The sequence below is a fragment of the Nomascus leucogenys genome, chromosome 15, assembly GCF_006542625.1.
Source record: "Nomascus leucogenys isolate Asia chromosome 15, Asia_NLE_v1, whole genome shotgun sequence".
Taxonomy (NCBI): domain Eukaryota; kingdom Metazoa; phylum Chordata; class Mammalia; order Primates; family Hylobatidae; genus Nomascus; species Nomascus leucogenys.
Window position 1 is genome coordinate 74,952,224 of NC_044395.1, and position 23,189 is coordinate 74,975,412.

At 40.4% G+C, this 23,189-nt stretch overlaps 1 protein-coding gene across 1 annotated transcript in view; it reads left to right on the forward strand.

Annotated features, from left to right (window-relative positions):
• The window catches only part of SPON1 (spondin 1), a 314,515-nt gene that overhangs the window by 64,687 nt on the left and 226,639 nt on the right, over window positions 1-23,189 (forward strand). The window contains exon 3 of the mRNA XM_003254969.4: window positions 16,921-17,054. Coding sequence (XP_003255017.1) covers window positions 16,921-17,054 — 134 coding nt within the window. The remainder of the gene's footprint in view (window positions 1-16,920; window positions 17,055-23,189) is intronic.

Genomic DNA, 23,189 nt, shown 5'->3' on the forward strand with positions numbered 1-23,189 from the left:
GGGGGCCAGAAGAAGGATGGAGTGGGAAGGTGGTCTTCCCCTGGAGTCAGGCTACCCAGTGGCAGACTCTCCTCTGATGGCCCCTGGCTGAACTCCCCTCAGAGTCCACATTGTTCCGCCATCGCTGGTCTGCCAGTGTCTGCTGATGTGTTCCTCTGCCCCTCTCAATGTCCAGCCACTTGTGGGTGTGCCTGCTAAGGTCTCGGGTTTATATGGGCACAGGATAGGGGGCATGGCAGGCCAGAGTGGTCTTGGAAAATGCAACATTTGGGCACAAAAACAAGAGTGACTCTTCTCTCTTAAGTCCATGGGCACAGGCCCAAGAGTGGAGCCCTTGCCCGGGACCCCACTCTTCTCTACCCAGGGCTTCCCTGCCCTACTTTCATATCACTGAGAAATGTGAGGACATTGCTGTGTGTGGAAGGTGCTGGCATAACAACTGGATTTGCATCCTTCAAAGTGACAATATAGGTATATCAGGGCAGTCTGCTATGATTAGAACTGAAAAGAATCTGGAGGCCGTATCATCTGAATTCCTCATTTTAGGAAACTGAGCTCTAGAGAGGAAAAGTGACTTGGGCAAAGCCATGGAGATAATGGCAGAGGCAGGGCTGGTAGCAAACTAGAGTGGGAAGAGATTGAGTTTTAAAGTAAGAGACTGGGGGTGCAGTCATTTATTCAGCAAACATGTACCAAGCTCCTGTTCCATGTCAGACCCAAGTCTAGGCACCAGGAACACAGTTAAATAAAACAGACAAGGCTCCTGCCCCCATGGAGCTTACATTCTCATTCCTCCTCTTACGGCCACTCTACCGTGGCAGTCCACCTAGCTTACCTTCATGAATCGATTTCCTCTTCTCTAAAAAGGGAATAGTAATACCTCTTTAATTTTAATTAATTCATTTATTCATTCTACAAATATTGATCAAGTATATATGATGTGCCAGGCACAATGCTAGGTGCTGGTGACCCAAAAGTAAGCAAGGTAGAACCAGCCTCTGCTTTCAGATATGATGAACTAGAGGCAAGATGGTTGTAATCTTAAATGTCCATCAAAATCACCTGAAGCCCTTAGGCGGTCACTGCTGCGCTGGCCCCATGCCCAGAGCTGTCGATTCCACTGCTCTGGGGTGGGGCTAGGCATCACTATTTTCACAAACCTTCCAGGTGGTTCTTATAGGGGTGGGGTGAAGAAGTGCTGGAGAGGTGAAGATAAAGGGTCATGCAGGTGGTGGTTTGGCAGGTGGAGGGTGCAGCCTATCAGACCTGGGCTCTTGGGGCTGGGAAATGCTTCCCAGAGGAAGTGACTCATCAGGTGAGACCATGAGTAGGACTAGTCCAGGAACAAGAAGTGGGAGCAGTGTCTGGGAAGGCCAGAGCCCCCAGAGGTTGCTCTGAGGGTAAAAGGGGTAACAGAGGTGGACCATAGTCCATGGTCAGAGACAAGAACTATGCCATTGTTCCTTTGCTTGTTTCTCTCTCTTTGTTCTTTCCAGCCCCACTCCCTTCCTGTTATGTTCTTTATCCTACAATACACCATACTGACAGCACAACAGCTGATTCTCCAGCTTCTAATAATTATCTGAAAGAGCTTCCTCCTGTCATCCATCTCATGTCCACTGCTTCTCTGCAAGGCAGGAGCGAGCCTCCGGCTCCCTTCCCACAGCCCCCAGCTCAATTGCCTCCCTACAGCAGAGGGAAATGCTCTCTTTGCTGCATGATTAGATCAGTGTATTCCCCCCAACCCTCCACCTTCAGGTGCACAAAGACAAAATGCATTCTTTTCAGATATTCTATTTGTTTTGCAAGTAAGTGCTCAGTATCCACCAGCTGATAACCACATTGGTTGTGTTTGACAAATAGTCCTTGAGTGTTACCATAAATCTATATCTTGATGAGAGATTCTTATTGTTAAAATATAATTAGATCAAAGTTTGGTATTTCCCAAGGGTGTAAGGAAGTTCATGGATGTGTACCATATTCAGTAAGATATACGTCTGTGCATGATGTCTGCCATTGTCACTCTAAAACAAGAGGAAAATCTGACATGCTTTTAGGTCCTAAAGAAGGAAGATATTCAGTGACTTGTTTAAGCCTCTTCTGAAATAACCCTCAGCAGAGCCTGAGTTTATTCTCAAGGCGAGGGGGTGGGGGAAACGGGGTGCACAAACAGTTTTGATCCCATGCCGATGTCTGCTGACTTACGCAGAGAGTACAACAAGCTTCAGGGTTAAGGAAAGGATAAGAGGGAGGTTGAGAAAGAAAAATCAGTCTGCTGGAAATGTCATTGTCTTAAGCGAGGGTGGAGGAGAGTTGGAGAGTCCTTCTCTTCTATGTATAATCTTCTCAATGCATTGTAAAATGTTTTAAAGGGATTATATTATTTCTCCTGCCTGTGAGGTTACCCCAACTTGTCTCCTCCTCTCTCCCCATTTTTCCCATTTTTGGTTCTTTTGACATGTAAGTGAGACCAGAAACAAAGGCTGTCATCTCATCCAGGCAGCCATTTGTCCACACTTACCAGTAAACTGAATTTGCCAAGAACTCCCACCCTGCGGTCTCTGGGAGAGGCAAGATGATAAGCTTGTGCCTCTGATAAAGCCTGCAGCCTGGGATGAGTGGGGAGGCTGAATCCATGGGAAACTGCATCCCTTGAGGAGACTTGTCTGGACTTCTCTCTGCCTGGAGGCACTGACATTGTAAGAAATGAAGGAATGGGGTCAGGGGTGGGGAGCATCCACAACTCAGATGTTTAAAGAGCCAGAGCTGCAAACAAAATCTGGCTAGGAACAGTTTTCTTCTCCGACTGACCTCACTAGATGCCTCTTTCCAAAATTCCAAGCCCTCTTGGGACACACAGGGTCTTTCTGGAGGTTGGTGATGTCGTGGAAAGGTCACTAGGTTTGGATCCAAACTGCCTAGTATGAGTTTACTATGAGCTTCAATAATCTGATCAAGTTCCAACATTTATCTGAGCTTCAGTTGCTTCTGTGAGATGGAAAACACCATCCCTTCTCAGGACTGTTAGGGACTTTAAATGAGCTGACATAGTTAATACAAATAAACTGCCAGCACAGTGACTGGGACACAGAAGGACCTCAGCAAACTGAGTTTTTGCTCCTTTTTCCTTTGCTAAATGAAATCAAACCATTGCAAGCCCCATTAGTGTATAAGAGACATTCATTTGTCCATCCCTGAAGGTGTAAGCACAATATAAAAAGGCTTCCCAAACTACTCAGGCGGAGCAGGATAGAGAGATGTATGTTTTGCTGAGCTGATCATAAATCTGAATGAAGTAATTATGTAAAGTATTCAAGAGCAATTCAGTAAGAAGATGCCTCATCTGCCTTGATGGGCTTTTCAATTACTCATTTTTAGTACTGCATTATACTGTTCTCTGGCAATAATTATTAAACATTTCAACCGTACTGCTATATAAAACTTAAAAGGCTGATTTATTTCCCAGGCATTAGACTACATGGAATAAAATTCCCCAATTATGTGGTTCTATTTTTTAAAACCTGTTTATCAGTGATTTTCTAGTATTGAGTCAAAACTGACACCAGGTCCTCATGTGAAAAATAAGAGTACAGTGTGTTAGGTCCAGCGGTTATTAGCTTTGGGGTCATGGAGGATATTAATACAGACCCCCTACTTGCTAGTCCCAGTTTCTGAATCTGTAAAATGGGTATAATTCCCACTTTACAGGATTATTATTTGAAATAATGGATACAAAGTGTTAGCAAGAATGTAGAGTCTGTGCCAGGTTTGGTGGCTCACACCTGTAATCTCAGCTCTTTGGGAGGCTGAGGCAGGAGGATTGCCTGAACCCAGGAGTTTGAGACCAACCTGGGCAACATAGACCTCATCTCTACAAAATATAAAAAACAAAAAATATTACCTGGGCATGGTGGCATGTGCCTGTGGTCCTAACTACTAGAGAGGATCGCTTGAGTCCAGGAGTTCAAGGTTATAGTGAGCTATGATCTTGTCACTTCACTCTAGCCGGGGCAGAGAGCGAGACCCTGTCTCAAAAATAAATAAAAATAAAATTTTAAAAAAGAATATAGGGCATGTACTTATTAAACGCTAGATATTCTGAGATTCACTGGTATTTACATATAGCCAATGAGAATCTTCCCACTTATTCAGTGTATATGCATCAATCACCTGCTAGGCTCTAGGCACTCAAGATGCCACCAGGGCCCATTCTCTGACTGTCACTTCAATAACTCAAAGTCACGGTCATCAAGCATCTAGCAGCTCCAGGTCCCCTTCTTGGCTCTGTACACAGGACATCTTTCATCATCCATGTGTAGCCATTTTCCACATAAGGATGCGTATTCATAGAGAGTTGGGTGACTTTACTCAAGGTCATTCAGTAGCTAAGGCAGAAATCAGACCTGCGTCTGCTGGCTCCAAAGTCCACATGTTCTCTCCCCACTACCCCATGCTACCTCTCAGGATTCCAGGAGGCACATTTCACCTGGTTTGAAGGATAATTCCCCCTCTTCCTGGTTTTTCTAGAAGAGATAGCTCTTTTCTTATTGAGGATTACCCACCTCTGAAAAATTACCACTTTTCCTAAGTCTGTCTCTACTTTTCTCAGCATCTTCCAATTCTCACCTGGAAGATGAGGCTTTCTATTCTGAGGACTACACCGTGATTCAGGCAGTGACCCCTACACACACACACACACACACACACACACACACACACACACACACACACACGCCTGTGTGTGCCCAGCTCTACTGGAGCCTGTCCGTTATACTTGAGGCTCCCAAGCCAAACTGGATTTAGGTGCAGGCCAGCTGGGCTGGTGCCCTGGATACCAGTCTGTAAAGAGAACTAAAATGCTTCTGGAAATGTAATACAGTGGAGAAAATGGTCTTTACCAGAATTGTTGAGAGCAAGCGGGACATGAGAATGATAATAATATTTATCAATGTACAGTGATTATAATATACACAGTGATAGTTTTGTTGATAAACTTTCTCCTTAGTTCAGCTAAAACCGGGCTGTTGTCACATGACCAGGAAAAGATTAGGCTTGTGGACACATAGAATGGTGAGGAAAACAGAATTTATTGGGTGAAAAGGAAAAAGGAAAAATAACTCTCAGCAAAGTGAGAGAGTCCTCCTATCAGGTTTCCTGCCTCACACGTTGAATCCCAGGTCACCACATAGGAACGGGAGAGGCCAGGCTCCTCCCCACTGAACTTCCTGAGGCTCCACCCCATCCTTCCAGTGCTCAGGTGGGCGTTATTCAGAAAGAATCAGTCAGGAAAGGGTGGCTTCATCCAGGAAGAGTAGTCGGGCTTTTCAGCCTTCAGGCTGTTTTAGGTTTAAAGATGGAGTTTTGCTGGGGACCCTTGGCTGCCTCCTGTCTCTATTGGTTTTGTGCCAGAAGCTTCTCTAACAACTTTGTATATGAATTAATATAAACACTTCTGGCTCATTGAGGTAGATGCTATTATCAGTCCCCATTTTACAGATAAGGAGAATCAGTCCAGAAAAGTTAAGGAACTTGCCAGAGTCATACCAGTAATAAATAGGCTGTTGGACTCTCCCAGGCTTTTGTATTGCCTCCTGGTAGGGGGAAAACCCCCAAGAGCACTTAAGTGACAAGAGCTGGTATCTCAGGCCTCTTAGTTGCTGGGTGAGGTATGCAGGTTTAGGGCGGCAGTTGAACTGCTCAGGGTAATAGAGTGAGCGGTGCTGAGCCGGCAGTCTGCCTGCCCTCCTTCTCCCACGCAGCACTCAGCCTCTCCTCCAAATGAATGTTGGGCAAATATTTAGAGAATATCGTTTTGAAAGGGGGCCAGGTTATTAGCCTGCCCAGGGCGCCTACGCATCTTGGCCCAGCCTTGCTCCCAAGCCTGGCCTGCTGTCTTTGCTCCTAATATGTGAAACAACTCACATAGCATGGAGGATTAATCTGCTTTTGGGGGAGAAATGCAATCTGGTGGTTCTCAGGACTAAACCTCTGTGGATTGGATGCCACATGCCCAGTGCCAGAGGGCCCGCCAATGGTGCTCATGGCCACGTCACCTCCCCCACAATCCCACGTGCTTCTCAAGTACAGGGTACACTCCTGGGAAGAGAAAATAAAGCAAGTGAGATTTTAAAAGATGAATAAGATGAAGGTAAGGATCCGTTTGAAGAGATGCTAGTGCAGAAAGGGATGCTAGTTCAGAGAAATGCAAATCAAAACTACAACGAGGCACCACCTAACAGCAGTCAGAATGGCTATTGTTAAAAAGACAAAAAATAACAGATGCTAGCAAGGCTGCGGAGAAAAGGGAACACTTGTACACTGTTGGTGGGAATGTAATTTGGCCACTGTGGAAAGCAGTTTGGAGATTTCTCCAAGAACTAAAAACAGAACTACGATTTGATCCAGCAATCCCATTACTGGGTATATATGCAAAGGAAAATAAATTGTTCTACAAAAAAGACATAAGCACTCATATGTTCATTACAGTACTATTCACAATAGCAAAGACATGGCATCAACTTAGGTGTTTATCAGTGGTGAACTGGATAAAGAAAATGTGGTACATATACACCATGGAATACTACACAGCTATAAAAAAGAATAAAATCTATCCTTTGCAGCAATATGGATGCAGCTGGAGGCCATCTCCGAAGCAAATTAACTCAGGAACAGAAAACCAATACCACATGTTCTCACTTGTAAGTGGGAGCAAAACATTGGATTCATATGGACATAAAGATGGAAACAATAGACACTAGGGGCTACTGGAGCAGGGAGAGATTAACAGAGAAAGGTCTGAAAAACCATCGTTTGTGTACTGTGCTCACTACCCGGGTGATGGGATCATTCGTAACAAACCTGCATATGTACGCCCTGAAGTTGAAATTATATTTTTTTAAAAAGGATGCTATAACTTTTGTGAAAGTTAGGCTGGAAAATGGGGATATTTGTAAGGAAAAGGGACAGGATTTAAGCCTAAATCTTTACAGTTTAGAAGAGAGGCCACTGACAAAAAGTACACTGAATAACACAGCCAATGCAGCCATTCAAATTATGTTTCTGTTAAGTTCAGAAAAACCTGGAAAAATATTGAGGCTCCTAGGACAAATGGAAAAAGAAACAAGACACATTATATAAACAAAATCAGCACCACTATTAACAAATTGTAAAGAATACATGGAGAAAAGACTAGAAGGAAACAAACCAAAATTAATTCAAACAGTGGAGGATTTTTTTTTTTTTTCGTTTACTTTTCTGTCCTGGTTAACTTTTCTATGATAAACTTACTTTTAAAGCAATAAGGGCAAAATCTTAATTTAAAAAGTCTATATTGAAAGTTCTTTCATAAAAGACAAAAACAACTGTCTTTCCTTCCATGGCTTTCAGATTGAAAAAATACACATAGGAAACTAGTAAGGGGTGATTCAATGATTGGGATTATTTTCTTTGGATTCTCTCTCAGGTTTTACTGAAGTAGTTAGAAAGCCCTTCCTGGGCGGATTCGGCAATAATAAACTGCATTAATTTCATTTCCAGAAAAAACTTAAGATGTCAAATTTAGCTAAGGGGGCTCATAATAGCCCCAAATTATAAACAAGAAAATGTTCAACATGCTGAGGTTTGTTAGGTAAAATGTGGACCAAACATAAGATGAGCTATTATGCTGCCATTAAAAATTTTATTGGGATTGTACATTAAATGGAAAAGAAATATGTTCATGATATGTTGTGAAATGACGAGTTATAACATAGGAAGCATACTTTTAATTGTCTTTTAGAATTGCATTTTTATATGTGTATGTATGCATAATCTAAAATGATACACACCAGAATATTAATAACTATCTTGGGGTGGTAGAATGATCAGGAATGTTTGTTTCATATTTTTGCTCCCCTACGTTTTCTGATTTTCTACGATGAACAAGTATCTGTATAGAGTAATTATAAGAAGCTTATTTGTTTCCCCTCTTAAAAGTGTCTTCCTCCCGTATTAGCCAGCCTGTGATGTTAATGCTTCCCTCTGGGGATGTGGGCCACGACTGGTTAGGAGAGGGGTGCACGGCACACAGGGGGAACCACAACATACCAAGGGCCTGTTAACAGCTGCTGGCTGCTTCGTCAATACTATCTCATCTATTCCTTCTGTCCATCAAGCAAGATGGATATTATCATCCTCATTTTGCAGATGGGAAAACAGACCAAGTAGCTTGGTGTGGTAAAAGTCTTCTAATTAGAAAGTGGCAGAGCCATGATTTAGTCCAAATCTACCTGCCTCAAACATTCATCTACTTTTTACTCTACCACACTACTTCTCATGACACCTCTAGAGAAGAAATATTTATAAGGTGGTGTCATAGCACGTGTCTTCCCTCATTCCCTACCCTGGTCCCTAACTTCAGTGCCCCCTATACTCCCTGACTCAACAGTTCATATTTAGATGTCCCAATGCCCTGTTCTTCAGACCCAGCCCACCCAGTACCCACATACCCAGACCAGAAGCTGCTGTCCTCAATTGGGGGTTATCACACCACTATCCCTGATAGGAAACTTTGGTCGTGGTGCCTCAGCAGTGACCACTGAGTTCCCTGAGTTGTTCCCTTAATCACATCTCACATCCCCCACAGCAGATGTCCCTTCTTATCCCAAGGCCCAGTTTCTAAGACTAGCCTCTCCTGCTCACTCTGCTCCAAGCCCGTGTTCATGGGACCAGTTTCCTGCTGTGGATGCTATTCCAAGTTCCTGTTCTAATTATCTGACTTCTCCTTGATTCTCATGTGGGAACTGGAACCCTGACCTGACCACTAGTCCTCACCTCTGTGTCTGGAGTTCTGCTTCCTGAAGACAAATGTCCCAGATGCCACTTATGTGGATTTTGGAATAGTATTCTCCTAGATGTCTCACTGCCATGGCCCACCCATGTGTTAGAACGCTCGCAACTTCATCTGGGACCTTGAGGCTTGTGTCTGTTGGACCAGAAAGTGTGAGGAGGTGATGTGTCAGGGGAGATAATCCAGATCAGAGTTGAGGAGGGGAATCAAGATTAGATTTAGGGAAGAAGGGTTGTATGTTCAGATCTGAAAAAGAAAAGCCCATAAATAGACTGAGGGAAGAGTAGGCACCCTCAGAGTAAAGATGGGTCATGATGTAGATTTCAAAATGGGTATGGCATGTGATTTAGGACTAAGACTGAGTTCAATGAAAAGTTTTAGAAGCCTAGAAAAATAATTCTATTAGCTTAAAATGCCCCTGATATTTGAAAAGGCATATTCATGACCAGATACCCAACCAGTTGCTTTAACTGTAGGCTGACAAGTATTGGGGAAATCAAACCTTGTCTACCTGTCTAAACTTGGTGGATATCTGGGTTGTCTCACCTGGCTGGATGGGAACCAGTCACAGATTAAGATTTCTCCCTCTCTTGCAAGGAGTCAAGCAGCTGCCTTATCAGCAAATCTCTCCCAAAGTGACTTTAAACTTAAACTTAACCCAAGAAGGTTTATTTAAACCTATATATAAAATAGAAATGTTCTCATTAGAATGTTGTAATTAGGTCCTTTAAAAATATTAAGCTGGGTGTGGTGGCATATACCTATCATCCAAGCTACTCAGGAGGCCAAAGTGAGAGGATTACTTGAGCCCAGGAGTTCACAGCCAGCCTGGGCAACATAGTAAGATCCCATTTATAAAAAGAAAAATGTATAACCTCTTCATCTAAAGTAATACATCATCATTGTTGAAAATTTAGAAAACACAAAAATTATACAAAGGAAATAAAAATCACCCATAATACTATTACTAGACACAACCACTCCATTGTAATATGTTTTAATTTTCTGTTTTAGGTAAAAAGAAATCACAGATTGAAATGAATGACTGTCATTTAGTTGGAAGCTAACATGGTAGGATTCTGAGACCCACTCTAGATGACAAGTGTAGAGGCATTTGGGGTTGCGAGGAGGTTTGAGAGCAGGTTCTGATAGCACAAGGCTTTTCAGAAGAAGCTGATATTTTCTGAGAAGCAAACAATGTTTGGAGGATTCTCTGGATCCAGAGAAATAACTCCTTCTGTTCAATGCTTAATTACCATCTGGCAACTGAGGTTGTGGATAAACAACCGTATTTACCTGAGGTAGCTTCTATGGATTGGAGAACATTCTTTTTTGTTTCACTTCTGGGCCAAGTGTCTTAGTCTTATGTCCCTCTGGGATCTTGGTCAGAGTTCACCTGGAAAGAGCATGGACTTTGGCTTCAGACAGCCTTGGGTCTGAATCCAGACAGATCACTCTGAGCTCCAGTTCCTCATCTGTAAAATCTTCTATTCCTATCAAAGGTCTAGTGATATGACCATGCTAGGTACCTGGCAGATAATAAATGTTGACTAAATATGAGTGCCTTTTGGCTTTCCCAGTGTAGTCACTCAGAACCTTCCCAAGCATTGTAAAGACTTAGGATTAAAAATTCCTGCCAAAGTTCTCTGCGGCCATCAGTAAACAGGGTCCTCACTGGACTCACTGTTCTGCAAGTCCAAGAAAATCACATTGTTTGGAAACCTATCCTCACATCAACAAAGTTGCAGAAGGGAGTCTAAGAACCTGTTAAGAAAATATGAAGCAAAAGTGCTATTCACTTTTACCAAGTACTTATGTGTATGTTGGAGTGGAGTGGGGTCTTTTGCTGTGGGTTAGTCCAGTGTATGTGGTTTCATGGGACTAGGATTGGCTAGAGAGAAATTTCCTGCCTATCATAAAGGATATGGCACTATTAGGGACTGTAGCATAGGGGAAAGAGCATGGACATTATGGCCAAGTAGGGCTGACCTCAAGCCCCAGCTCTGCCATTCTGGGACTTTGGACAGGTTGTTGAACCCATCTGCATAACAGTAGTTTCCTGAGGGGTGGGTTTAATAATGCTTATTTTTCAGTGTTCGAGGGAATGGAAATCATATATGTAAAGGTCTTCATCAAGAGAAAGTGCTCAAAAATGCTATTATTATTATTAAGGCTATTAATAACCATCTAGGGAAACAAAGTCCAAATTCAGAAGGAAGTCCAGGGAATTATCTAATTAAAGGAGCTGAGACACATACTGTGGCCAAATCATATAGCCAGGAACCTCACAACCAAAGGGAGGAGGCAAGTACACTTAGTTCTTTTTTTTTTTTTTTTAGGACAGGGTCTCACTCTGTCAATCAGACTGGAGTGCAGTGGCAAAATCACAGCTCACTGTAGCCTCAACTTCCTGAGTTTAAGCGATCCTTCTACCTCAGCCTCCCAAGTAACTGAGACCACAAGTGTGCACCATCACAGCTGGCTAATTTTTATTTTTTGTATAGAGATGGGGCCTCACTATGTTACCCAGGCTGATCTCAAACTCCTAAGCTCAAGCAGTCCTCCTGCCTTGGCCTCCCAAAGTGCTGGGGTTACAGGCATGAGCCACCATGCCCAGCCAGCCTACTACACTTCATTCTTACAGTGCACACTTATAAGTACCAGCTACCTTGCAAAGTGATGATGAAATGATGACTATTTTTAAAAAGGCTTTGGAAATAGGAATTGACCAGGCCTTGGCAGGAGAAGACACATGACCAGTGTACAAATGCAGGAAGCAAGGACGGAGATGGCACAATGTGAGGCTAGAGGCAGGGAGGCAGAAACTAGCCTCTGTGTAGGATTTCAGTCTAGATTCTGAAAGCAATGAAAAGCTGTTGAAATACTCTGAGGAAGGAGATATTATATTGTATTGATATTTGTGTTTTTAAAAGGCCACTGTGGCTTGCAGTATAGATAACAAATTGGAGAAAGACGAGAGATTATATAAAGACAGAATGATTTTACATTAGTTCAGAGAAGAAATGATGTAGCTTAGTCCAGGGTAATAGTAAGAATGGTGGTAGATGTTCAGGAGATATTTGGAAGGTAAGATGGACAACATTTAAAAATGGAGGATGAAGGCAAGGAAGAGCCAAGGGTGACCTCCAGGGTTTCTGACTTGCACAATTGGAGTAGGACCAGGTTAGAGGGAAGATGGTTAATGGTTAGGTTAGTTATTAACAGGGTAGATTTGAGGTGTTTCTGATATATCAAAAGGTAAATGCAAGTAAAAGATAGAAAGTTGGAGATACATGCCTGGAACTCAGATAAGCAGCCAACACTAGAAATATAAACAAATGAATCATCTATACAGAGGTAGTAATTAAAGCCATGAGTTGAATGAGATCACCTAGAGATAAAGAATCAAGTCAGAACAGGAGAAGGTTTACAACTGAACCTTGAGCAAATTCAAATTTAAAGGCCGGTAGTGGAAGATGAGCAGCCAAAGAAAGTAGAGAGAGTGGATGGGGGAAGTTGGGGGAGGGCACCAAGAAGCAGCTATGGCACAGAAGGCAAGGGAGGACAGTCGGTTGAGAAGAAGGATAACATAGGATCCATTGGATTAAGCATTGCAGAAGCTTAACTAGAGTTATTTTGGTAGTGCAATGTGGCCTGAAAATATACAGAACTGGGTTGATGAATAAGTGGGAGGTGAAGTGAAGACAGTAAGTATAGCTACCTTATTCAAGTAATTTGATTGTGATGAAGAGAGAGATAAGACCGTAACTGGAGGGGGATGAAGGGTTAAATAAGGTCTCAGCTTTTTAATGGGAGAGATTTGAATGTGCTTAAAAGACAATGAGAGCAATTCGGTTGGAGCACAAGTTAAATCCAGAGAAGAGTAAGGAGAATTTGTTAGAGTTGGGAAGATGGGATGGGACCAAGACAGTGTGGTATTAGTAAAAAAATAGTCTAACAGAGCAATGCAATGTAATAAAAAGCCCAGAAATAGACCCACACAAATATAGTCAACTGATCTTTAACAAAGGAGCAAAGGTAATATAATAGAGCAAAGATAGTCGTTTCAACAAATGGTGCTGAAACAACTGCATATCCACATGTAGAAAAAAAAAAAGAATCTAGACATAGACCTTACACCCCTCACAAAAATTAACTCAAAATGGATTACAGACCTAAGTGTAAAATGCAGAACTATAAAACTCCTAGAAGACAACAGAAGAAAACCTAGATGACATTGGATATGGCAGTGATTTTTGAAGTACAACACCAAAAGCATTATCCATGAAAGAAATAGTTGATAAGTTGGACTTCATTAAAATTTAAAACTTAAATTTAACTTAAACTTATTTAACTTAAAACTTAAATTTAAAATTTAAAACTTTTGCTCTGTGAAAGACACTGTCAAGAGAATGAGAAGACAAGCCACAGATTTGAAGAAAGTATTTGCAAAAGACATATCTGATAAAAAACTGCTATCCAAAATATGCAAAAACTCTTAAAACTCAACATTAAGGGCCAATCACAGTGGCTCATGCCTATAATTCCAGCAGTTTGGGAGGCCAAGGCAGGCGGATCACTTGAGATCAGGAGTTTGAGACCAGCCTGGCCAACATGGTGTAGTGGCACATGCCTGTAATCCCAGCTACTTGGGAGGCTGAGGCAGGAGAATCACTTGAACCTGGGAGGTAGGGGTTGCAGTGAGCCGAGATTGTGCCACTGCACTCTAGCCTGGGTGACAGAGTGGGACTCTGTCTCAAAAAAGAAAAAATAAATAACAACTGGGCGTGGCAGCTCATGCCTTTAATCCTAGCACTTTGGGAGGCCAAGGTAGGCAGACCACTTGAGATCAGGAGTTCAAAACCAGCCTGGCCAACACAGTGAAACCCCGTCTCTACTAAAACTACAAAAAAATTAGTCAGACGCGGTGGTGGGCACCTGTAATCCTAGCTACTTGGAAGGCTGAGGCAGGAGAATTGCTTGAACCTGGGAGGCAGAGGTTGCAGTGAGCTGAGATGGCACCACTGCACTCCCGCCTGGGCAATAGAATGAGACTCCATCTCAGAAAAAAAAAAAAAACTCAACATTAAGAAAGTGAACAACCCAAATAAAAAATGGTAAAAGACCCAAACAGAAACCTCACCAAAGAAAATATACAGATGGCAAGTAAGCAAATAAAAATATGTTCAACATCATACCTCATTAGGGTGTTACAAATTAAAACAATAATGAGATACCACTATACATCTATTAGAATGGCCAAAATCCAACACAATGACAATACCAAATCCCGTGGAGGATGTGGAACAACAGGAACTCTAATTGTTGCTGGTGGAAATGCAAAATGGTAAAGCTGCTTTGGAAGACAGTTTGGCAGTTAAATCTAAATATACTATTACCATATGATCCAGCAACTGTGCTCCTTGGTATTTACCCAAATGAACTAAAAATTTTATGTCCACCCAAAAACCTGCACATGGATGTTTATAACAGCTTTATTCATAATTGCCAAAACTCAGAAGTAACCAAGATATCCTTCCACAGGTGAGTGGATAAACTGTGGTCCTTTCAGACAATCAGATGTCATTCAGTGCTAAAAAAGAAATGAGCTATTAAGTCATGAAAATACAGAGAGGAAACTTAAATGCATATTACTAAGTGAAAGAAGTCAGTCTGGAAAAGCTACATACTGTATGATTCCAATTCTATGACATTCAGGAAAAGGCGAAACTGGAGATAGAAAAGATTAGTGGTTGGGAAGAACAAGGGATGAATAAGAAGAGCACAGAGGATTTCTGGGCCAGTGAAACTATTTTATATGATACTACAATGGTGGATACATCTCCTCATACATTTGTCAAAACCCATAAAATGTACAATACCAGGAGAGCAGCATAATGTAAACTGTGGATTTTGCAGGATAATGATATGTTAATATAGGCTCATTGATTGTAACAAATGTATCATTCTAATATAGGCTGTTGATAGTGAGGGAGACTGTGTGTGTGTGTGTGTGTGTGTGTGTTTAGGGGTGAAGGGACAGGGAATATGTGGGATAATCCTGTACTTTCCACTCAGTTTTGCTGTGAACCTAAAAGTGCTCTAAGAAAATAAAATTTATTATTTTTTTTAAAAAAAATGAAGTTGGACCCCTACTCTATCATATTAAAAAATAAACTCCAAATAGATTGAAGACCTAAATGTGAAAGGGAAAGTTATAAAGCTAATGAAAGAAAATATTGGAGAATACCTATATGATCTCAGTTTCTTTAGGCAAGATCATAAAAGTGCAAGCCATAGGAGATAAGTTGATGAATTTGACTAGAAGAAAGTTATTTCTGTTAAATGAAGAATTCCAAAGGTAAGACTAACTTCTGGGTGCCAGAAAGGAAAAGATATTTGTAAATGTTGAGGTATTCATGTCTAGAAAATCCCCTAAAACAGCAAGAAAAAGACAATAAAATCCACTGGCAAAGATTTTGAGTAGACAACTTGCAGAAAGGCAAACCTGATGAATTTGTGAAGATGACCAAAAGTAGTAATATTAAAATAAGGTACTACATTATAAGCATCAGATTGGAAACAATTAGTCCAGTAATAAGTACTAGTGAGGATATGGGGGAAATTAGGAACACTAGTACATAGCTGATAGAATAAAAGGTATAGCTATTCTGCAGTTCTTAGTGAAATTAATATGACTATACCCACAACTTAGCAATCCTACTACATTATCAATCTTGCTGAGAAACTCTGATCACAAGTACAGCAGCATGAGTTTTTTCATTACATCGATATTTGTAGAGACAAGGAACTAGAAGTCAGCTAAGTGCCCCTCACTGGAAGAATGGTTACATAAAATGTGATCTATGCATACAATGGAATACTAGGCAACAGTCATAAACAAATTACATTTACGTGTAGTAACAATGATATAGCTCAAAAGCATAAAGTTGAATGAAAGAACTATTAAAACACAAAACAATTCTAAATAATACACACACACTCAGAACAACACATGTTAAATAGCGAGTGCTAAGTAGAGGAGGAAAAATGGAAGTAGGATAAAGAGTAGAAAGATAAAAAGTAATAGAAAATGGTCTTTGCTTTGTCCAGTGATAAAATTATATGATAAGCTATGGAGTTTGAGTGACTTCATTCCTTTTGTCTGTTGTCCTAAAAAGAAAAGGAATTTTTAAAAGTAAAATAAATACAATATATGTATAATAATAAGATTGTGTTTTGAAGATTAATTCAGATAAAGCACTTAACTTAGTGCCTAGCACATATTAAACACTCAATGAGTGTTATCTATTAATGCTATCAACACTATCCATGATACTGCTACTACTAATCCATTGGAGTTGGCACTTAAAACCAATTGGATTTAGATTATTTCCCCCAAAAGATCCTTTCAGGTCTAATATACTATAGTTCTGCAAGAGGGATAGGGAAGTACCACAGGAGGCCCAGAAGCAACAGGCAGGAGAAGAGCTGGAACATCCTTGGGGAATGAGAAAGGCTACCATCTTGTTTGTAGCATCATAGGAAACTTTGATGGTTAATTTGGGAGAATACTGATTAGTAAATATAATGCACAGATTAAGGAAGTAGGAACTGGGCTAGTAAAAAGTGCTATGAAACTGGGAGACTTTATATACTTTGCTATACTTCCTCCAAAAGGGTGTTTTAACATTTTAAGTTATAAAATTGTAGCTGAGTTACAAAGTTTTGCTATATAGTGTTTGATTTGGATCACCCCTCTCCCATCCTCCTTCTTCCCCAAAGTGGGACACAGGTTGTTCTATTGAAATAAGCAAGATCATCACCCAGTGGTTAATTCGTCAAAGTGCTGACACAAGATTTGGTCCCAGAGAGCAAAGATGTGCCCAATCTATGTCCTCATACAATGTTAATTCATTCAACAAGCGTTGACTGGGACTTTATGCCAAGCGCTATTCTGGTGCCTGGGGATACAGAGTTGTTAACATAAAATGACAAGTTTAAAAATAAAGTTAAGGAAGTACCAACTCAGAAGCTTAAGCGCCCTCTCAAAATGATGTTGCATGTATTTATTTCCCACTGGTTTTCCGTAGATCATAGACGAAGAAGAAACACAGTTTATGAGCAATTGCCCTGTTGCAGTCACTGAAAGCACTCCACGGAGGAGGACGCGGATCCAGGTGTTTTGGATAGCGCCACCAGCAGGAACAGGCTGCGTGATTCTGAAGTAAGTAAACATGGAATCCTTTCCTGCAGTTTATCAAAGACTTTGTGGTGTGATTGCAGGAAAAAAAAAAATTCTTTACTGAGCATCAGAAAGTTGCATCGTCTCTCTGCCCTCCCTTATCTGAATTCTCAATAGCACCATAGACTATCATTGGCGAGCTGCTCCATAAAGATTCATTTGCTAGAATCTCTATTTTCATCAAATAGGATGATTCTCCTGGCCACCCTGTCCTACTAGAGATAATTATATTAGGGCTGGTTAAGAAAAATTACAAACCAGGTGAAGATAATCTTTGACTTTTTCCACCTGGAATTTAAACTTTTTCTTTTCTCAGGACATACAGCACCTAGAATCCTTAAACTGTGCTTAGGCTGCCCTCAGACCCACATGTGACCTCCATTAGCCCTGAACTCTGCTTTATGATGCTATCTTCTTCCTTGCCCATCAAAATGGCCCTCTGGTGCCACTTCCTATCTGGCCTCCTGACCCTCCTTTCAGTGAGTTATAATAGGTGATAAAAGGTATTAACCAGCCAAAGCAGTTTTCTTCTGAAAGGTAATATTGTCTCAAACCTGTTTCTCCAAACTTATGTGCCACAGAATGATGGTTTGGGAAATGGAAATAGATGGGCAGGAAAATGATTTCTGTGGTCAAATGTTTGCAAAATGCTATGTACTAGATACCCTTCTTACAGATTCATAATACTAGCATAATGAAGGTTTTGCAAAGTCCTGGCAAAAAAAAAATCTGTTTAATTTGGTTTCACCCAGTATTTTCTAAACTTATTTGATTATAAAGCTCCTTTTTTATGGTGACATCTATTAACATTCACAGTTTGGTGAAACACAGCCATAATCTATTTTAAATAGGTTTGAAGTCCTATATGGAATGATGTTGAGAATGTTAGGATTTCATACCAGCAAATTAGTCATGGGTAGATGGACAGGGTTCCAGTCCTAGCATCCAAGAAGTCACTTTTTTTTTTTAATGGAAGTAGGCACTGAGACCTTCCCAACAGCCTTTCTCTTTTTTAAATCCACTAAGGTCTTATTTATGTATTTGGTTCATTTGTCAAATATAGTCATTTTGACAGATTTACAACTGTGGTTAACTCCAGCCCACCCCTGAGGAGATGCTGATAAGAAAGCCCACCTAGGCATTGCAGTCCCTGCAGTTCTTAGACTTCCACTGTGCTTGGCTTATGGAAAAAACCCTACAGAGTCTCTGAAGTATCCGTCCATTGTCCAGACTCAGCCCTGTCATTGTCTGGCCTCCCTTTGCCGCCATCTGTCTGGACATTATTTGTTTCTTTCTTAGTTTAATGCAAGCTGAGCATCCTTCCTCAGATTCCTTGAGCAGTTTGGCTCTTGGCATTAATCTACACTGGTCATTAAGAAAAAATCGGTAGAATTTTAAAACATGAAATCATATCTATAAGTGTCAATATATAACATGTCTATAGTATCTAGTTGAGATGTGGGAGATGGCCTTGTGGAAATGAACAAAGACCCCTGAAATGAGAACAGAGACTGTGTGTTCAGAGCCTGTTGTATAACAAGAGAGTCAGCTGCCATTACTAGAATTTGGCAGAGTCTCAAAGGCAGGCAGAGGACTGGGAAAGCCTTCTAGTGAAAACAAGAGAAGACTGATTGGAGGTTCCTTGGCATGAGGAAGCTGGAGGCAGGCTAACTATAAGTGGAGCATCTTATGTGATTGGTTTGGAGGGCATATTTGGCTTCCTCTGGTTAGTTCTGAGTTGAAAGTGGGGGAGGTGGTGAGGGCAAAAAATAGAGTAGTTGACACTTCCTTGGACAAATCCTGATATTCTGTATCAATTGCTGGGGCCCAGAGACTGGGGGTCAGAGTACTATGGTCACTGTGATAAATAACCTTGCTATTGTCTGTTAGTATATTCACTCTTAGCCCAGAGACTGGGTTCCCAGCTTAGCCCTCAGTGCCCATCCCACTACCCATGACAGCCCAATGGCTCCACAGAGCCTGGAGCTCTAAAGAAGATGGGCTGAAAATGTCAGATCTATGTGAAGAGTCTTCCTGCTCTAAAAGCCCTCATCCCTCTGGCCCAGATCTCTGGTTTTCTTTGATTTATTGTTCTTACAACCCAGAAGCATTAGATCTTTTTGGTGGGAGCCAGAAGGGCATCTCTTGTTTACCCATTAACAATTAACATATGTGTACATATGTTTATCCATTAACATGTATGGCTTATTCATTCGCTCATTCTTCCAACAAATGCAACTGAGCTTCTATTAGCCCAGGCACCCAGGATATACACAACGGAGGTATGTTCTTGACCCTGGAGGTTCTTACAAGTCAAATAAGGGAGAGAGAAAAAGTCAACCAATGCTTTCTGTGTACCAAGAACTCAGTGCACATCTAGCAGGCGTTGTCTAATTTGATCTTCACAGAAAACTACTCCCATTTTACAGAGGAGGAGACAGGCCCTGGGGAAATTAGGCAAGTTTTTTAAAGTCATGAATCCATATAATATTAAAGTCCATGTTCTGCCTTTCTTTTATTTTTTCTCTGAAGGAATCATATATAAGCTACAACTACTTATTAAAGAAATAGTAATTGTATGGGTAGTACATAAGTGCATTCACATTGTAAAATTTCAAACAATACAAAAAGTAGTAAAATACAGAAAAATACAGAATAAAGAAAAAGTTAAAGATCCATGGCATCTTGGCTGGGCACAGTGGCTCATGCCTATAATCCCAGCACTTTGGGAGGCTGAGGCAAGCAGATCACTTGAGGTAAGGAGTTCAAGACCAGCCTGGTCAACATGGCATGTCTTTACTAAAAATACAAAAATTAGCTGGGCGTGGTGGTGTGCACCTGTAGTCCCAGATACTCGGGAGGCTGAGGCAGGAGAATAACTTGAATCTGAGGGGTGGCAGTTGCAGTGAGCTGAGACTGTGCCACTGCACTCCAGCCTGGGTGACAGAGTGAAACCCCGTCTCAAATAAATAAACAAACAAATAAAATCCATAGCATCTCTCTCAATTCCAGTTTTCTACACAAAGGCAATAATAGAATCAATTTGGTTTGTATGCTTTAGACTTATCTCTGCTTTTACATTCACGAAGGTAATCATAAAAGCACATAGTTTCATTCCTGTGGGAATTTAAGATTGCACGAATGGTATCATGTTATATGTAATGTCCTGAACTTGAATGGTTTTTCACTAAATAAGATGTATTAGAGATATGTCTGAGTCAGTACATACAAAGCTACCTCTTTTTGTTTTTTAACTGCTTCCTGTCTATGGTATGGATGTTAATTATTCCAAAGTTAATGGACATTTAGATTGTTTCTGGTGTCTTACTATGACAAATAATGTTATGAATATCCTGATACTTGCCTATTGAGCAAATTTCCAAGTTTTTATCCACAGTAGATGCCAAGAAATGGGATCATAAGGGATGCACATTTATAATTTTATTAGATGCTGCCAGATTTTTCTCCAGAAAGCTTGCCAACTTAAACACTCTCCCTGACTGTGAACAAGAGAGCCTAATGCTCAATGGCACTTGGTATTCTCAATCTTTAAGGTTCATAAAGATTGTGTGAATGGCCCATTCATATTCTTGTCCAATTTTTAATAATCTGTCTTTTAAAAATTGATTTACATGGCCGGGCGTGGTGGCTCTTGCTTGTGATCCCAGCACTTTGGGAGGCCGAGGGGGGCAGATCACCTGAGGTCAGGAGTTTGAGACCAGCCTGGCCAACATGGTGAAACCCCATCTCTTCTAAAAATACAAAAATTAGCCAGGTATGGTGGCAGGCTCCTGTAATCCCAGCTACTCAGGAGGCCAAGGCAGGAGAATCACCTGAACCCAGGAGACGGAGGTTGCAGTGAGCTGAGATCCTGCCACTGCCATTTAGTCTGGGAGACAGAGTGAGACTCCATCTAAAAAAAAAAAATAATAAAAATTTAATTATATATTTAATTTTGTTTTAATATATGTAAATATTTAAAATATAGCTTATAAAATGTTTTTATAAATATATGTAAATACATCTTATATATTTACATACATATAATTTGATTTATTCAGAACATATTTATGTTTAAAATTGCTCTTTAGGTAGTCCAGATAATGACACTTTGTTGTAAATTTCAAATATTTCTCTCTACCTTTCTTTTAACTTTGCTTGTGGGTGTCTAATCAGTCAAAAGTTTGAAATTTTTATGTAATCAAATGTATCCATCCTTTCCTTTATGAATTTTGATTTTATGTCTTGTTCAAAAATAATTTTCCTATGCCTAAGGCTATAAATATATTCCCATATTTTATAGGTTTTTAAATAAATGTAGGTCTTTAATCTTCCTGGAATTTAATGTTGTGAATGATATGATATTAATAAGCCACCACAGAAAATAGATGGCATGCTCAAAATGAGTTGCCAGAGGAAAGTTTAATAAAAGTCTATTTACAATGGTGGGGGCAAAATAACAGTGAAGGACGGCTATACAAGCAGGGCCTGAAGAAGCAAAAGGAAAAGGCAGAGAGGATGGGGTAGAGAGGACCACCCCTTTACAGGAGCTAAGACCTTCAGTTAAGGGAAGCAACTAGCCTCAGGTATCCCAACCCTACTCCTTTCTCTAATTCCTTGCGGGCTCTCCCTTTGGTGTGGCTCCAACTACAGGAACATAGAGCCCATTGATAGAATCTTTACGGAGTATTCTCAGTCTTTAACTAGGGGGCAGAAGAGTAGATCAGGTATCCAGAGGAACAAATCAAAGATATCCACCACAGATGGGAAATTGAAATCTACCTATTTTTCCCCAAATGGGTAGTTGTCCCCCATCCATTTATCAAGCAGTTTCTTCTTTCCTTGATGGGCTGAGATGCTACTTCATTAAATGCAAAATTTTTATACAGGCCTGGTCTGTTCTGTTGATCTTTTTATGTATTCTTCCATGAAACTTACAGCATTTTATAGTGTAAAATGGTTTGAAATGGTTATGTTTTGATAGCAAGTCATCACTCATTAATCTTCTAGTTCAAACTGTTCATGGTCATTCAAGCAGATTTCTAATTCCTGACAAATCGTAGAATAAGTTTGTTGTGTTTGATAAAAAATCATTTTTGGGATTTTGAATGGCTTTGCACTGAATTAATAGTTTCCCAGAATACATAAGATGCATTCTCAGTCAAAAACATGGAATGTTCCATATTTATTTTGGTCTTTCATATCCTTCTTAAAATTTTGTAATTTTCCTTTATTTAGATTGCACATTCTTGAGAGGCTTTTTCCCCACATAGGTAATTTATAGTTTTATTTCTTTTGTGAATGGGATCTTTGTCTTCTTGTGCTTTCTAATCCTTGATCCCTTGTGTTTAGAAAAGCTATCGATTTTTGTACCTTAAGTTTGAATTTGGACACTGCTGAACTCTCTTGGTAGTTCTAATGGCTTATTCTTTCATTCTTTTGGGATTGTCGATGTAAATGATCATATCTTAAAATAATGAACATTATATATATATACCTTTTGTTTCTTTTTTATATTCTAGTTTATTATCTAGCACCTCTAGTACAGTATTACACAGTAGTATTCATGCTTATTCCAGATTTTAATGGGAACACTATTTTACTTTTAAGTGTAATATTCAATATTACAGATTTCAAATCAGTGCCTTTAATCAAGTTAAGGAAGACCCTTTAGCTAAGAAACTTCCCTTCTTTATCATGTTGAAGGTGTTATTTGGGAAACCAACCAACCAGTATTCCATGTGTAAGAGTAAGGCAAGAAGTGTATGCACCCAGAGTATACCAGACATTGAGAAAGATTCAGGGTATAAACAATGATCCTGACTTTCAAAACACTTTCAGTCTAGTTGTGATGTAAATTAAAATATTTATGCAAAAGCTAGCAAACCCAAGACAGATATTAATGGGGGACAAATTAAACATGGTAAGGTTCAGAGAGGAGATGAATGAGGAATGGAAAAATCAGAGCCTCTTGGAAAGGTTAGCAGTTACATCTTGAAGACAGTGTTAGGGTTTGGATAGAAGGACAGAAGGGAATAGGTTATTCCAGGTAAAAGGGGTGGATAAAGTGAAAACTGAAGTGAGGGCAAACATGGCAGCCCTGGAAGACAGTAGACA